This window comes from Pezoporus occidentalis, unplaced genomic scaffold (genome assembly GCF_034315485.1).
Source record: "Pezoporus occidentalis ecotype Australia unplaced genomic scaffold, CSIRO_AGI_Poc_V1 ctg93, whole genome shotgun sequence".
Classification (NCBI taxonomy): Eukaryota; Metazoa; Chordata; class Aves; order Psittaciformes; family Psittacidae; genus Pezoporus; species Pezoporus occidentalis.
In genome coordinates, this window is record NW_026916294.1 from 1,126,617 (window position 1) to 1,144,186 (window position 17,570).

At 36.0% G+C, this 17,570-nt stretch overlaps 1 protein-coding gene across 6 annotated transcripts in view; it reads left to right on the forward strand.

Moving 5' to 3' along the window:
• Positions 1 to 17,570, forward strand: part of SPATA17 (spermatogenesis associated 17) — an 81,133-nt gene that overhangs the window by 43,759 nt on the left and 19,804 nt on the right. For 5 of the 6 annotated variants that reach the window (XM_062605970.1, XM_062605966.1, XM_062605969.1 and 2 more), the window contains 2 exons: positions 6,744 to 6,947; positions 11,559 to 11,710. In XM_062605970.1, the coding sequence (XP_062461954.1) occupies positions 6,744 to 6,947; positions 11,559 to 11,710 (356 nt within the window). The remainder of the gene's footprint in view (positions 1 to 6,743; positions 6,948 to 11,558; positions 11,711 to 17,570) is intronic. The other variant, XM_062605971.1, reaches the window with a different exon arrangement.

Here is a 17,570-nt window from a genome sequence, read left to right on the forward strand (position 1 = left end):
TCCCCAGTAAATTTCATGTTAAAGATATTATCCTTTTATTTTCACTACAAATGGAATAGTCTGAGAGCCTGTAGTAAACTAGGTATTTAGAAGTTTTAAATTCCTTTTCTTTTACAGACATGGTTGCAGCATCACATAAACAGGTGTTTGGTTTTTTTTTCTTATGAGTCATTAATGTTTTAAGGTATTTCTTTTACCTCCTAGAGAAACTATGTCTGAGGATTAACAAGATTGTTCACTGGAATTCATGTGGAAGCATAACAGCAGAGGCTGAGAAATGATCATGTTTCCTTTTAGCTCTCAGCAAGAGTAATTGAATGTTGAATATCTTACTAAACACTGGACTGTGACAGTGTGTTAACACTCTGACTATCTCCTAAGAGCAGGGCAATTATTTGCTGAGTGGGATTTTTATAAATCCCCTGGCAGTAGTATGTCCTGATAATTATGATGAAGTGCACTGGTCAGTGTTGATTCAGCAATCCCATCTCTAGCAAATATTTCATTCACAGCTCTCCTTCATGCTTTTACTTTTATGGCTTTTAAAGATCTCTTACCTATCCTCTCAGCTTGCTTAGTTTTTTTTGCAAATTACACTGGGGCAAAAAAGGGTTTTCTAGTTAAGTAGCTATTTTGCTCAAGTATTTTCCTTCTCATTTAACTCCTCATTGAAAGACCAGAGTGAGAAAGGAGGACTTTATTTAGGTTCTTACTCTGAGAATCACTTGCGAAAGGCTTCCTCCCTCAAAGCTATGTTTTCAAAATTAAACGACTATTGAATGAAACATTTATAGTCATGATACATGTTGATTATTTCAGTCTTTCAAAGTTGATATGGAAAAGTAATTAAAATAGAGCATGCCTTTATTATTGTTTAGATAAAGATATTTTAAAGATATAAGGATACACTTTGCATTGACATAATGCTTGTGTTTTATCTTCAGCAAGTTCTAATTTTGCATTTGTGTAATTATTTGAAGTGCAGTAGCTACACTGTATCTATTAGGGGCTATTTTGTTTGTAATTTATGTAGACTTTAAAAGCTTAGTCAAGAAGTAAGAAAGAAGAATAAGAAATAATACCTTCATTGCAGCATCTAAAACTGTTCACATTTTATTATACTACTTGGGGTCACTGACCTTTCCTGAAGAACTAACCACCATAAACAACACAGCCTTTTCTTTCACTTTTTACCTCCACCTTTTTCTTTCCTTCCTTCCTTCCCTTCTTTCAATTTCTTTGCTGCTGCATTCCTTCTTAGTTTAGCTTTCAAGGCAAACTCCTTAATAATTTCTTTGTTGTATTCTGGTAAAAACAGTTAAGTCTTTATCTCCGCATAGAGATAACAAATAGAAAAGACAAAAATGGATACTCTGCAGTGTAGAGTAAATATAGGATTAGAGCTAGAAGCAATAGAGAATATAAAAATCAAATCTTTTCTTTGCTAATATTCATTAAATTAATATTTGTTTGCTTGTGACTTTTTCTTTCTTTATATGCAACCATTAATTATAAAGATAAGAAAATGATTGGGAGGAAACTAAATGATAGAGTGTTAGAAATGTAGAATGATTCAAAATATTAATGTAATGCTAAGGATGGCTGGGTAACAAATGGTACATTTGCCAGTATGCTTGACCTGACACAATTAATATTCCAGGTCATGCTTGGGTTTCCATGATGGAAGGTCTGAGGCAGGGAATTCTAGGAGAAAAATACATCTATGGTATAACTCATTTCTCTCTCTTTTTTATATTTTTTTTATTTTCCCTGACAAGTCAGAGCCATAGTTTAAAAAAAAAATAATATCTCTGCTTACACACCTCATTTGCTGTATTCACCACTGGGCCACCATTCGCCAGAAGGGCCTGAAGCAAGGAGGTCAGTAAGAAGCTATTAGCAGAGTCCCCTCCTGAGATTTCTTTGGTCTTATTGAGGTGGAAGTTAGCATGACAGTACTGCAAATAACTCAGTTGTAGGGTTTTTAACGGTTAGCACAGATTTCCCCATAGTATTTGTCACTTTAGGAAATTGTTCCTGGATGTCATGGTTTAACCCCAGCTGGCAACTAAGCACCACCCAGCTGCTTGCTCATCTGCCCTGCAGTGGGATGGGGAAGAGAAATGGAAGAGTAAAAGTGAGAAAACCCATGGGTTGAGAGGAAGACACTTTAAGTGGTGAAGCAAAAGCTGCACATGCAAGCAAAGAAAAAAACAAGGAATTCCTTCACCATTTCCCATGGTCAGGCAGGTGTTTGGCCATACCCAGGAAATCAGAGCTCCATCATGTGTAACGGTTACATGGGAAGGCAAACGCCATCACTGTGAATGTCCCCCCTTCCTTTTTGTTCCCCCAGCTTTATACGCTGAACATACCATATGTATGTGATATCCCTTGGGTCATTTGGGGTCAGCTGTCCTGGCTGTGTCCCCTCCCAGCTCCTTGTGCATCCTCAGCCAACTTGCTGGTGGGGTGGTGTGAGAGGTAAGAAAGGCCTTGACTCTCTGTAAGCACTGCTCAGCAATAACGAAAACATTCCTGTGTTGTCCCCACTGTTTCCAGCACAAATCTAATACACAGCTACTATGAAGAAAATTAACTCTAGCCCAGCCAAATCCAGCACACTGGAAGGGAAGTCCCAGAAAGCTGGCTTTGACAAAGTCCCTTCTTAGTTGTAAAGAACATGGGTACAGAAAAATGTGTCATTCTCCCTGCAGACAAGTTGCTTTTTGTAATCTATTATAGTATTTTGGAGGGTAACATATTTTCTTACAGATGAAAGGTGGAGAAAATAGTGGGATTTGTATTTGAAAATAGTGGGAATAGTATGATAGTAATATCTCAAGACAGATATTGCTACCATTGAAAAAGCAGCATTAACCACAATGGCATTGTAGTTCAGAGAATATCGTGTTAAAGTAGGGAAAAGATGAAGTAACGCTTTTAAGACATTGTACTGGTCTCAAGAAGATAAGCAAATTTATTAAGTACCAAAGGCTTTGATCCTCCAGATTCTCAGATATCTGCAGACTGCCAGCTCTCTGCAGAGGATAGAGTGAATAGGGCATTCATCAGCACACAGCATATGTGCAAGATATTACAAAAATAAGACTGATTTGACAAGATATTTAAAAATGAATGGAAGCCGTTTGCCAGAGATTGGTCTGAACTGGGAAGTAAAAGCAAGCTCATCCCCTTGTCTTTCCTACCAAACTTTGCCAATTTTAAATCTAGGCCTAAAACCGCACCACAAACCTTGGGGAATTTAGAGTAAATTAGTATTAATTTTATCTGTCTGGATACTAACTCTGCTGATTGCTCTGCTATCTGTCTGATTGAATACTTCAATGTATATAATTAAAATGTAAAGTAATTAACAAGGGTTGCTTGAAAATTGTTATTTAAAAATGCACTTCATAATCAATATTGACCCAGATCTTACAAAGATTTTCAGCTGTAGCAGAAGCGACAACTTTCAAAGTGTCCAAGTGGCCTCACTAAATCCATTTTCATCATTGGTGCACTATCTGTACGTGTTTAACCTGAGAGTACGTAAAAAAAAGAACAATAAAAGGTGGCTCTTTGTTAAGACACCTTTTCAGCAATAATTCAAAAGACACTGCTTCAATGGATTCCCCAGCTATTATGGCTAATTTTGGTTTCATTAAGTGCTAAAAACCAAATGTATTTGCACACCTGGAGATATTTAGTAGCATTTCAGTTTCTGAATCCTGTATGAGCTATAGTTTTTTTTACTGCCAAACATTTAAACAAAAGAAACATCAAGTAAAATATACATAGTATCTCAATATAGATTGCAAACTGCAGTTTCAGAAAGCCATTGTACTCCTGGAGCCATTTATACTTGCTCTTAATATGACTAACAGAGGCAATGCTGTTTCCTAGAACTCAGCCAGCACATGGCTTTAAAGTTATTCTTGCCTATAATTCTTCAGAGGAAAATCAGTTAAATTTTTTAAGATATTGTACTTTTCTATCCTGGAGAAACAAAAACCAAAAAACAAACCTGTGCTGCGTAGGTTGAAAAAATCTTATGGTCTTGGGGGGTCAAAATTTCCTTCCCAGTTTGCTCTTTGGATTGTACTGTGAGAGAACAGTAGCTCTCCCACTAGCTGGGGAGCTCTGAAGTCTCATGGCATGGCTAGAACACAGTCTGTACGTTAGGTAGGATACAACAGCTGAATATTGATGGTGTAAGAATGGTTAGAAAGATGAAGTAAAATACTATGAGCAGTTCAGTGAAATGTGAAAAAAGGTAGTCATGAGCAATCACTTTTCTATTTTACTGTCCTTAACAGAGTGAAGGCAAAATTTAATTGATCTGAAAGTAGGCAGATCTGATGACCATGGTAGGACTAATGAGTGAAGAGCCATAACGACCATGGCATAGAGATGGTTTGTATATCTCTAGCATGGAATCTAATTTGTATGGGCGAGCTTTGCTGTGGCATTTTATATTTGAGAGAACATCTGTAACAAATATATAGTGTAAATGCATTCAGTAATTCTGGAACAGTGCAATAAAGCCCGAGACAACATATGGAACTTGTGTTTATGTAGCACTTAGAGGTCAGCGAGTGTTCACAAGCAAAAATGTACAGGGCTGATAAGAAAATTGCAGTAGGGCAATGTATGAAATAGCACAAAATAATAACACTATGAGAATCTGTAACTTTAGGAGATGTTTATGTGAGTGAGAGCCAGACTTCTAGAACCAAACTTTAAGGATGCAGCTGGATTTAACAAATTATACAGATAGAGCTGTAATTTCGTATTTACTCCAGGGATCCTGCTTGCTAGCTATTTGGAGCATGGAACCCTGCCATTTTAGTGTGGCATCCTGAAGAGCTAAAGGAGCAACCAGTGGTTGTTTGGCATACACGTTTCTACCACTTCCCTCTATTCATGTCCTCTTTCCCATTGCACATTTAGACTGTTAGTGTAGAGGAATAGTTTATAAGGTTTGCACTAAGAAGGGAACATATAACAGAGGGCCAAAATAAAATGTCATTAGGGCCAGATCACTTAGGGAGTTCAAGAATATAGCCCATAACATTTTGAATAGCCCAACAATATTTTGAATAAGCTACCATCTCAGAATATTTTTGTCCCCATTAAACAATATGTTTTATATCAGCCTTATTTAACTGTTTGGGCAGAAGAAACTGGAACCTCCCAGTAGGATATGTTAATGAAAAATGCATTAGAGCTAATTGAGGAGTGTTCAGTCTTCCCAGCCCCAAGAGATTAATACTTTATGAGGAAGCTGAAGCTCTATTTAGTTTTCTCATGGGTCCTCAGTAGTTTTTCAAAGGAGAAATGCAAGATTTTAGACATTTAGTCTTTTCCTTACCTTTCCCAACATCACAAAACTGATTTCTTTTCCTACTATTTTGATTCAATACATCTTAGCAATTAAAGCTATGATAAAAGCAAAGAAGTATATATTTTAACTGAGCAAATATACTTTGAAAGTCTTAAGAGTATTCTGAGTATACTGTTATAGAAAATATCCTTAAATCAACACAGTATCTTTAAATTAATTTTTGCCAGGTGTATTTTAAGTATATGTCATCTGTTTTATAGGAGATTTAGTGGCTTTGTGCAATATGGTGTAAGGATTCTCACATTTAACAGTTCATAATTAATTCTGTACACTCACGTATGTCTATTTGAGATTTGTTTATATATAAATAGAAAATCCCTACATTTATAGGAATGATTTGGGAACAGTCGAATGATTTGGGAACAGTCTGTCACATAACTTTGACTTGCTAGATAGTCACAGACTGTTAATGACACGGATTACTAGTTCAGTATTTGAAATTTATGCTTTGTATCAGTAACTGTTATATTAGATCACACTGGTGATGCAATTAATAATGTATCCTGAAAAAATAAAATATCGAACTTAGTGAAGAATGAATCTTTTAGCTTAATTCACAATTCAGAAATTTTTATTTCACATTCTTGTTTTTCACAAGTTGTATACCATTAAAACTGAATACATTTGAACAGTGAAAGGAATTTTATGTGAACATTTTGTTGGAAAAAAGCAATTATTTGCTGTTGATATTCTATAAGTTTTCTGGTATTTTCCCTTAATTAATGACTCATTTTTACTTTTTAAAAAGTGAAGTCTTGTCCCCCTTGTGAGTCAGCCATCACAGAGTTTAAAAGGACAAGAGTTATCTTCCCCTGCATAGGTATTTATTTTACTCTTTTAAGTATGTGTTTGGAAATAAAAATATGTTTTTGTTCCTGTTGCGTAGAGGAATTTTAAAGTACACAACAGCTATAATGGTTTGCCTTTAAAACTAGATGCAAATTTGTACACTTTTGTTTTTTTTTTATAATGGAAACCTGGCATGTTTGTTTGACTATTGCTGTGGAAGGTTGAAGATTGAATGTGACAGAAAGAAAACATGAGTTTGAGGTAGATGAAGCTCTTTCTTACAGAAAATGAAAGTTACCCCCATTTGAAGGACTGAAACACAGATTACATTACATTGCCCTATTTAACCTCTTTTGTAATGCAGAGATGTATTTACACTATAAATCTATGTCAAATCAGTAGTTGTCAAAAAGACTGTTTAGAACTGTTTGATTCTATGATTCTATGGTTATATAGTTTTTTTTTTAAATTGGTTTGATCTGTAGAATAAATGCAAGAGGGAGTTCTAAGTTAGTTGAAGTCAAAGATATCCCCATTTTCTGCTCAGATTCCAGGCATCTACAATTCACCTTTCAGAAAATCCCCAGATCCAATGGAGCTGCTGCTACGGAAGTCAAAGCCATTGAGCCACAGACAGCAGCAAACAAAGAGTCCTTTTACCTCTGAGCTCTACGACTGGCCAACTTGTAAAAGGCCTCCGACTTTCTCCACAGGACAGCCCTTGCCAGCTATCATCAGACAGAAACCTCAGGTAATATTTTTCAGTGTCTCTGAGGCAGCTTTTGTTGATACCTTTTATCATAGATAATCGTAGAATATCTCAGATTGTCGAGTCCAACAACCCCTTTTCTGGATTTGTTTTTTTTTTTACAAAGATCAAGTGCTTACATTCGGGGTATAAAGTCTTTGAAACAGATTTGTCTTAAAGAAAAAGAAATCTAGGTGATTCGTAAAAACAAGGATGCATGATTCTTCATACTTTTGTCCTTTGGGGAAAAAATGTCATTTCCAATATTTAAAAGGGAAGACCTGATACAATTGCATATCATTATTATGATTCATTAGAGGTAGGAGTCTAAATTGCCAATTTTAAAACAATAAAAATAGGATAAATGAAAAATAATAGGATAAATTAACCAGTTATGATAACTTTTTCCTCATTTTGCGATTGTTTTCCATATGAAAGCCAAGAAACATCCTGCCCATCTCTTTTCATTCCTGCTCTTTTGTGTCCACTAGTTGTGTGTCAGCTTTAATTACATACATTTCTACATTTTAATCTGCAACAGAGCAAAGTTGCCCCTCTCCTACTCTTAGCGTCATGGTCTCAATTTTTATTTCATCTCCTGTCAACACATGCTGCAGGTAGCTTTGTTTCTTTTCTATAAAGTAATAGAGATCTCTGAGATAATGCATCAGTATGAATATCCCACAAGATGCCAGAACAGCTTTTGCCACCTGATTATCAAAACCTTCTGGGCATATGCCGAATATTCTCAGCAGACAGACTTCTGCAACCTTTATGTTCCTGACTTGATGATAAGACAATGACATGTAGCTTTTGCCAGTAAATGCCTTATGAAGTTACTTTTGGGATAGAAGTATTCTCTTTCCCTCTATTCTGAAGAATTTCTCAGTTTGTCCAATCTACTGAACTTTCTACTTACCACACACGTACACTTTTAGTGCCTGTTTGACTTTGAATGACAACATCTTCAGAACCTTTATTTTGCTTAGAAAGACAACATTTCTGAATGTGTCCTTCTCAGTAACTTTGACTGAAGATCCACTCTGCTTATGACATTAAAGGTCAACTTCAGAGCAGTTCTCTTTGTTCTTCCCTCCTTATGTTCTCCTTACCTTGACTGCATGAGCTTCCTCATCGAATGAACTCAGCTCACAGTAGAATTGAGACAAAGTGTGAGCCCACAAACAGTTTGGGTGATCAGGGAGTTTGGGGTTGAGATAAATATGACGTTATAGCTTTACCTTCTGGGACCAAAGGGGCTATGACACCCTTCAGCAGGATGTGACTGAATGCCCTGTCTCTCAGGATAGAGGGCAAGATTTTGCTAGTGGACATGGAAAAGGAATCATGCTTTTAAATAAAAAGGGAACTCAAGGTTTTCCATTGTAAAACTGTATATGAAGTATCTTACAAGCTTCTGCTTGGGTTTGGAATATTTTACAGACCTTTCTAAGTTCAGACACATGCACAGCAGTGGTGCACAAGATAGCCTTTTAGAACAAACCAGAAGAGTTCTGTTTATTTTCTGCACCTCAAAGAGGGAATTTACTATATAATACTTTAATCCTTTCCGCACCCTGGGATGTACACTGTGGGGTAAATTTTCAAAGCACAGAGCGTGGATTTAGCTGCGCGACTCTTATTGATGTTAATGGGAGTCACACGGCTAAATCCCTACACAGCACTTGGACAATTTAGGGTTGTGTGTCTAAGAAAGGACACTGGTTTGAGCTGATGAAACAGCTGGAAATGAAACCCCATCAGAGCACATCATCCTGAAAGTTGTCTGGTGTGACAATAAGAAATTTAATTACTAGATATACTTGTGTCCTAGTTCTCTGTGGTAACACTTCTGCACACCAAGCTTCTTTTTCTAACATCTGTCCAGCCCACTGTGACTCACTTGTTATTTTACTGCAGGTATCTAAAATTTGTATTACCTGTACGGTTCAATATTTTTTATGAGAATGTCAAAAAGAATAAAAATTAACTATTTTTCACCTTTCACTTTGGGAAATAAGTATTTAGCATTTTATACATTATCTCTGTGTGTGTAAGATAGTGTATTTAAAATAAAAGTTTAAATATACTTAGATCTATCATTTTTATTATTGAGTTATGAGTTAACTAGAATTAGTTTGATGGAAACACAGATAATGCTAAAATTAGTCATGTGCTCAAGAAAAGGCATTAATAACAGAAAGCACATTGCCATTTTGAGGGGATTTTTTGAGGGCATGCTGGGATGGGACAGCGAAAAATATGTTATTTCTGCTTCTGTGTTTCTGTTCTGTTTCTAAATGAATATATAGTTTCTGTTTCTATGATAGAAAGAACTAAAAATGCTGATCTGCTAAACTTTATTTGACAAACCAGTCAGTAGTAAGATTTATGCTACTCAGTACAAATCCCAAACATAAAACACAGAGTTACACGAGTTGTTTCCAGGGTGAAAACTTGGTTGAGTCCATTCCTTCCTCTCCTAGCCTGACCTCTGCAGGAAGATTTCCATTTTGAAGCAGGATTCCTGAAATGTTTGCATGTGCATAGACACCATTGTACCACAGATTCCACAAATCTTGTAAAATGGAAAGAGATAAGTGGATTTTTTAGAGGTCTTGCCATTTTAGATGTATTCCTTAGGTGCCTATTGCTAGGTAAGTTTCCTCAAATACATTATTCAGAGTAATGGAAAAATCCACAGGCAATGTTTAGTATTATCTTAGTATTCTAACATCACTTTCATTAGTGATGACACAGACTTGCTTGAGAGACCTTTGCTTAACTGTACTCTTTTCCTCCTCCTCTCTAGTAATTTCCTTTGAACTATGGATCAAGAAAGAGTTAGAAGGTCTTAGAAATTAAACGTGAAATAACTGCTTTGCTTAGGTAGCTGATTTGGCCCTACACTGGTGGAATATGAGACAATATTTTACAATGAAGAAGAAATACAATAATATGAAAGACTATTTCCTAAAAGAAAACATATTTATTATGACGTTTGGTAATAGTACATTTCATTCTTATTTCCTTTACATACCCACTTGGCACAAATATCTTGCAATAAAGAGTATTCATCTTTTTATGTTCAGTTTTACACTATTTTTACAACTTGATCATCAGATTAGGTATTACTAGAACATTGCTTACTAGTGTTAATGGTTCTAGTATTGATTATTCTTTCACAGGGGATAACACTTTTCATTCTGTTTTTAAAGAGTTCTTGTGGTCATATTAAATTAGCATGTATTTTTACCTAGAATATAGAAGCAAGAAAATCACTGCAAGAAGCGTAAATATTATGCTGATGTGCTTACTAGGACCTTTAAAGCAATTTCCAGACCATGGTGCTATGCCTTTAAAAAGTAAAGTTCCAATAGAAATCCATTAACTACTTTCAAATATAGCAACCCTCCTGTCCAGCTGTGAAAAGTACTAGATGATACTTATTTGCCATTTGTGTTATTTACGGTCCATGACTTTTATGGTAACTGGTTCCTATTATTGGTTTCTATTAATGTAAAACATAAGTGAACATAAATGAGGCGTGAATCATTTCTTTTTATTAGCCCCACAGTCTTCACTCAGTGCTTGCAGTAACTCCAGCTGTGACTTGTTAGTGATAACCTATTTAAAGAAGGATATCTTTAAGAATAAAGGGTGTGATTAAGAGTCTTTGTCTATTCATAGTTTCAGAAGGTTTCACTAGTTCATTGCAGGATCAACAATGATGAAAATAAATTAAAAATTCATTAGCAACACTTCTAAATCCAAAATTGCCACTAAACTGTCCTGAGCATGATATAGCACTAATTATACTTCAGGTAAGTTCTCACTGATTAGTACTAAAAGCAAGACATAGGATGTCACTTTGACAGCACAGGAAAGAGCTTCTTGCTGCTATTTAACTGTGTTAAATGGTAAACGTTGATAAGATCAGTTATTAAACAATATAGTCTGTAAAAAAGGAATTAGTATATATAGAGATTTGTGGAAGAATTACAAGCTTGCTTTTTGTTTTTAAAGAATAGTGAGATTAATGTGGAATTAGACATTTTAAAAATAGGCTATATGCCTATATTATTTAAGTCAGTAGTTTGAATTGTATTAGAAGAATTATATCTTAAGTCATGTATTAAGTTACCTTCCTGATAGCTTTAGAGTTCAATTGAAAAGACCATGTTCTTTAAGGTAAAACATTTATCCTGTCAAAAGGAAAAGACTTCAGCTTTCTACTTAAACAGAATCTAGACGCAGTTAATACTTGTGTATCAGATTTCATTTCACCGATATCTTTTTTCTAAGGAAAAGCTAAGTTTTTGTAATCAGTTCTAATAATTTATTAGTTTAAAATAATAAATATTTGTTAGTAGCTAAATAAAACTGGAGGGCACCTTTCTCTTTGGAGCTTTAGAACATGTTATCAAACTTTGTGTTATCTGTAACTCTCTATAAAAATGAACTGCTTTAATTATTTTGGAGGAAAAGTCTTGCTACACTTCCCACACATTCTGTGTCCTCTTTCTTTCATCATTGATATGTCACGAATAAAAGAAGCAAAGGAAAGAACTGTAACCCCACAATAAAACACTTACATTATACTATACCTTTCAGGGACCTTTCCGTGATACTGCTGAAGTATTTTGGCAGCGCCACAAGCCTTTGGAACCAACCTTGCACATGGCAGCATTCATCGATTCACCACTGGACAAGGGCAGAGAGGAAATGAAAAGGGAGGATTGGGGAAACTGCATACATGACAAAGAGTAAGTTCTTTGTTTTTTTCTTATATTGTTATGAGAATGCTTTCTTTATTCTGTTGTTTTCAGAAACCTTTCATGCCTGACAAAATGAAATGTCAAACCTGACAGCTTACTAGCAAACATTCTATGAACATCCTTCTAAATTCTGTGTCCTTAGATTATAAACTGCTCAGGACAGAGACCCTATCTTGTAATTGTGTGCCATGTGCCATCCGTATCTATGAAACTATAGAAGAACTTGTAATACTAATAATAATATGGGATGCAACAGATGGGTTTCGTGGGAAATAAGAAAACAAATGCAAATTCTGTTTTACCACATGCACTTTGCCAAGGAAAAAATACTGGTTGGTCTTCGTATTTCAGTGAGTTAACAGATTATGTGAGGGAAGAATGGTATTGGATGCCAAAGAGACTTGCTTTCTCCCCCAGGAGGTTAACAAAGCTCACTTGGAAGGGGCAGGAGCGTATGCTGCACATGTTAGAACATGTAATCATTTGTAAAACTGTATTCATCTTTGAAGCAGTTTGGTTTCCTAAGCCATAGCATCTGTAATAGTGTCAGGCAGACCAGTTCTTTTCCGTACAATCCCAAATGCAGACATAATTCATGGCAAAAGATTTAAGGCTTCTGACCCAAAAGATTTAAGGCTATTGACAAAATATTTCCATTTCTTTTCTCATCATGATGGAACTCTCTTGTCCACTCATAATAAAGGCCTGTTAAGTCACTTGCACTGGGTTTGTCATTAACTAGAAAAAAATTGATGTTTTGTCAATTTTTCCCTTGGATTCACTGCTCTTGGCAATCCTCTGGCACTTTAATACCAGAATTCAGGATAGAAAGGAATCACTTTTCCTCATGAGCAGCTTGTGAACCACTGATTCACTGGAAGACAATGCTTTGCTATCTTTGATCTGTTTCAAACTTTTCCATCAGCTCCATGCTGCTATGTGTTAGGACTAGTACTTAAGAATGCCAGAATCAATTTCATTTGCATGGTTTGGCTTTTCTAATTTTATTGTTGGATCATTTTCCTGATTTAATATTAGCTTTAAATAGACAGAAAAAAAAATCTTAGTTTGGCTTCTTTTCCACATTTAGGCAACGGTATTCTTTATATTTGGTGCAAAAGATGAGATCTAGTACCTTCTATTCCTGTGGTAACAAAACTGTAACTGAGTTAAGTTACAAGTAAGAAATAGACTTCTGGTTTCTACTCCTCTTTGTGTTCCTTTATTTATTGACTGATTCATTCAAAGTGAAGATGGATGATGTTCTTCATTTAAAGGCATAACTATAATGCCCAGTCTTTATTTGATGAGGTTTACCCCAGACACTACTGTGCCAGCAGTGTCAGAAGGTCAGATCTCATAATAAATATTTTTCTGGCTGTCTTCAGTGAGCGAATTGTGAAGCTTTGGTCTTGTACAGTTAAAATTTGAAGCCTCCAACTTAGATATTAATTGACATGGGATCTTTATTTACCTTATGGGTAAAGAGGCATTTAGAGCAATCCTTAATGCACAGAAGCAATGTCCTAACACCAGTGATGCTCAGCTTCATGCATGCTAAATGTCTAGTGTATTATACATTTTCAGGCTGTGATCATTCTGTCTGTGGTTCATTTTCAACCAACCATGCAAGGATCACATCTGTAACCTTGAAAAGGTGATGACAGAGTTGCAGGTCATCATCAGGACTTACGCTCTCTAGTAATGCTGCAGCTGCTGTGTGGGATGCTGGTCTCCAGGGAGAAGTCTGCAAAGGGTTACTCAGATTCTGCAGTAGCTTTTTTTCCTCACCAGTGTCTATTATAAATCGAAAAAAGTCTGTCTTTTTCTATGTAATTGTGTACTTCAGGACTGTATTTCTTCCTGGTAGTGCTTCCTATGTTGATTATTCTTTTGTTTTCAAAAATAAGGAGGGAATGAGCAGCAGAAGTATGTGGCATTTGTTGGGAAAGCTTGTTTGTGTAAGATGAAGTCCTGAATACTGTGTGATATCTTTTGAGATAGACAAATTGTCAGTGTATACCTGCAATTTCCAACAAAATTCAGAATTCCCAGTTGCCTCTGATTATCAGGGTACTTTAAAGCAGAAATGTTTTCTCTAAGTGTTTCAAGCTCTGAGAAAGTTATTGCTTCTGATATAATGCAGAAATAATTGACAAAGATATGGGAGAGTTTGTGACAGACAGAAGCAGTACAAATGAAAGTAAGAGAGAATGTTGTGCTTCCTTAAAGCGACTGCTGGAATTTCCTATGGAGCAACTGAGTAATCTACCCTAATAAGAATGATTCCTTTTTTTCATGTAATTGAAGCTGTTACTGCCTTATTGTGATATTTTTCATACAAATGAAGTGATTTCCCCCTCCGCTTCAGTAGGAATGACAATTGGACTCCTTCGGGATAGCCTCTTAATAAAGTAGTGTCTAGTTTGAGACACCAACTGCTGGATCTAGCAGATTTATATCACTAAGCGTGAAAATTTCTATATTCAGTTGCATGCAGCTGCACTCTGGACTAAAAAAAAAGTAAATTATTTTCATTAACATTGCTAAAATCTGTCTCACATAACATGCCTCATGCTTCAAAATATACAATTAAATATCTTTATAAAGTCAGCATACATCAGAATGAGTTGCAATGTGGTGATAGAATAGGGGTAAACCAGCAGTAGTGTAAGGCTGAGGTTTCCTGATTTACTGTAGTCTTCTGGTGTGACACGGCAAGTCATCTCAGCTTCCGGCTATGTCCGTGCTCATTGCTGCACTGGAGATAGCCAAGCCAGTCCTGAACGCACTGGCAAGCTTGTGTGCAGCAGCGGTGCAACGTTTGCAAACCCTGCCTCTCATGTGCTTTGTGAACACTGCAGGAGAATGTTTTGGTTAGAACCAGGTTAGGGGCTTCTGTGCTGTGCAGTGCTGTGCACAAAAGATGCACTTACAGAGAAGTTAGTGATCTAAATAAGCTCTATACTTCAGTGGTATGAGCTGCATGGTATTGATGGTAATAACATTTAAAAATCAGGGAACTTCAATAAGATTTAAGAGTTTAAAAAATCCTTAAATTTCTACATGTGTAAGATCTTTTCCTGTATTTCTGATTTAGCTGTAGTGAAAATGGCTTCTACATTTAAAGTCACACAAATATAACACATCTGAAAACTTTCTTCATATGCTTTGCGACTTCAGCAATCTGCATATTTTCCGAACTGTCATTGTATTGTGATAAACAGGGATTATCATATATTTTCAGACAATGTTTTCTTAACAATTCAACTTCTATTTGTAACTCTTCCATTTATTTTAATTACTAGCACAGTGTGCAACATTTATTAATCAGCAGAGTCTTTTTAAGTTAAAATACTAAATTAGCTAACCCCATTAACACAGAATACTCCAAACAAGCAGTAATAGGAGAGGTAGTTACTGTGCAAATTGTATTATACATGCGGGTGCTCTAGGGCACAGTTAAGCATGATTACCCTCTTTTGATCCAGTATTCCTCTGCTTCTTCCAGCTAATTTCCACTGGAAATTTACAAAGTGGTGCCTTCATTTTTCCATCTTAATTTTTCTAATGAAGTTCTGGTACTTTATAACACTGGGGATGCAGATAATAAGTCTGTGCATAATTAAGAAGTTCCAGAATTTACTGCAGAAGAGATCTTTTATTTCCTGCAGGAACTAGACTATGTTTTCCTTTGTCACTTTACATTATTGCAGAGAGGAGTTAAACAAAAAAGCCAGAAGATACTTAGATTTACTGATGTTAGGATAAAAGTGATTGATAGTTGATTAAAAAGTATGCAGTTAGTATATTGCTGTGGACAATATGTTTAATAATGCACGCAAAATAAGTTTCTTACGGCAACATACTGCAGTAAAAGTAATCTGACTAGATATGTTAAACAAAATATTCTGTCTTTATTTTTGTGAATAACATTTTGATTTTAATATGCACTCATTATGAACTAGATAATGGCTGTGCTGCTGCACTTGTTTTGCTATGGAAAACCATTGTATTTCTTCCTTTGTTCCCTCAGTGATAAGATAGACGTTGTTGGATTTGATAATGAAATTACTTCAGGTATAACACAAATTTGAAAGCTTAAAATTAATTTCATGTTTTATTTAAAGAAAATAAAATATAAAAGAGTGACAACTTTCTGATAGAGAAGTACAGTTTGTTTGAAGCTAATTGTTCATGGTCTTCTTCAAAGTAAGGTAAAACTGGTTTATTCAAATTAGATCAACACAACAAGGAATTGAATTGCTCCTGTCTAGAACCACAATTTGACACCACTATTGTGCTTCTAAAGTTAAGATTTTGGTAGCATTTTTACTACTAAATTGCAAAACCGTACAGTACATACAAATATTCTGAAAGTCTGAAAAACCACATAAGCAGAATATTCCTTCTAGTTCAGGGGTTTTAATATTTCTTATTGTGTCCTGGTAGTGCAGCATGTATGGCAGTCTGTCAGGAGATCTACTGCCAGTTCTTTCTCAGAAACCTGGGTAAAGTCTGAAGCATTTCTGGTATCAGGATTACCTGTTTGTCCCGCTAAACGGCCGGGATTTTGCCTCTTAGGCAGGTCCAGAAAACATGCTGAAGGACTACTCTTTTTTTGCCAGCGTTTAAATTCAAGAAGAGGTTAATGCCTCTGAACTGTGTCCTGTTGGTATCATACAGCATCGGGATGGTGCCACCCAGCACTAAATGATGGATCTGACAAATCCTCCTTCCTGTTTGTGCTGCTGCTCTCTTGTTTCACATTGTCATAGACAGAGCCCAGTACCTACTGCTGCTTCTGTCATCTGGTCAATCCAATTGGGAAGTCTTCAGTGTCTAAAATGCTTCTTACATCTCCTGTAACGATAGTGAGAGATAATGGAGGAAAGAAATGGTAGGTGAGGCATGCAGGAGGAAAGAGCATGAGGGCGTAAAAATGTGGAGAAAAGAAGGATTAGAAAAGTGAAATTAATCATAGTGAATAGTAGTAGGGAGGTGCAGGATAGGATGAGTGAAGGGAGAGAGATTTGTTAACAAATATCTAGAGTATCTTTCAAAATTCAAATGCACGCCACTAGCAGCTGTCAGCTCCAGGATTGGCTACTATGTTGAGGCTTCTAGATCTTTTTTATGCTTATTAGGTTCAACATAGTGTGGTCTTGGCAACCATGCAGCTGGCCTTCATTACCAGTGATTCTGCCAGCTCTGGTCTGGTGCTCCCTCAGGTTATCTATGTGTAATACTGCCGTTTGTAGAACCTGAGGCAGTTTCCCATTTTCAGTTCCAGCTCTTTCGCCGTGTCTTGAATGTATTCTTTAGCATATCTCTCATTCAAGCTTTTGTCATGGGTGAAAAGGAATAATTTTTCAGTTCTAAATTTATTTCTTCTTCAACCCCCCCTTAAATCATCAACTTTTGGAAAGACAATTTATGCTGTGTTTTATGGCATAATATAACATCAGTATGGAATTTAATTCTTTTTTGATCCTGCTACTACTATCTCTGTCATATTTACTGAAAGCCTTTCAGGATTTCTGAATTTACATTTAAATCGCAAGGAAAGGCTGAAGCACAGATGTTAGAATCCTGAGAGTGAGCTTTTTGAGGAAAAAAATTACTAAGGTCTAAATTTGTGCGCATCGTACGATTGTCTGGATTTAATTTTCTTCTCCTTCCATCACTCTCTTCTGTCACATTCAGAGCACATAATGTCATTAATTTGGGGAAAAGCTGTGTCAGGTGTATATACAGAGCTACTGAACACAATACCATTACTGAAGTCTTTTGCAGTGCTGTTGCTTTTTACTATTATTATTGGTTGTGGGGGTGTAATGACTTCTGT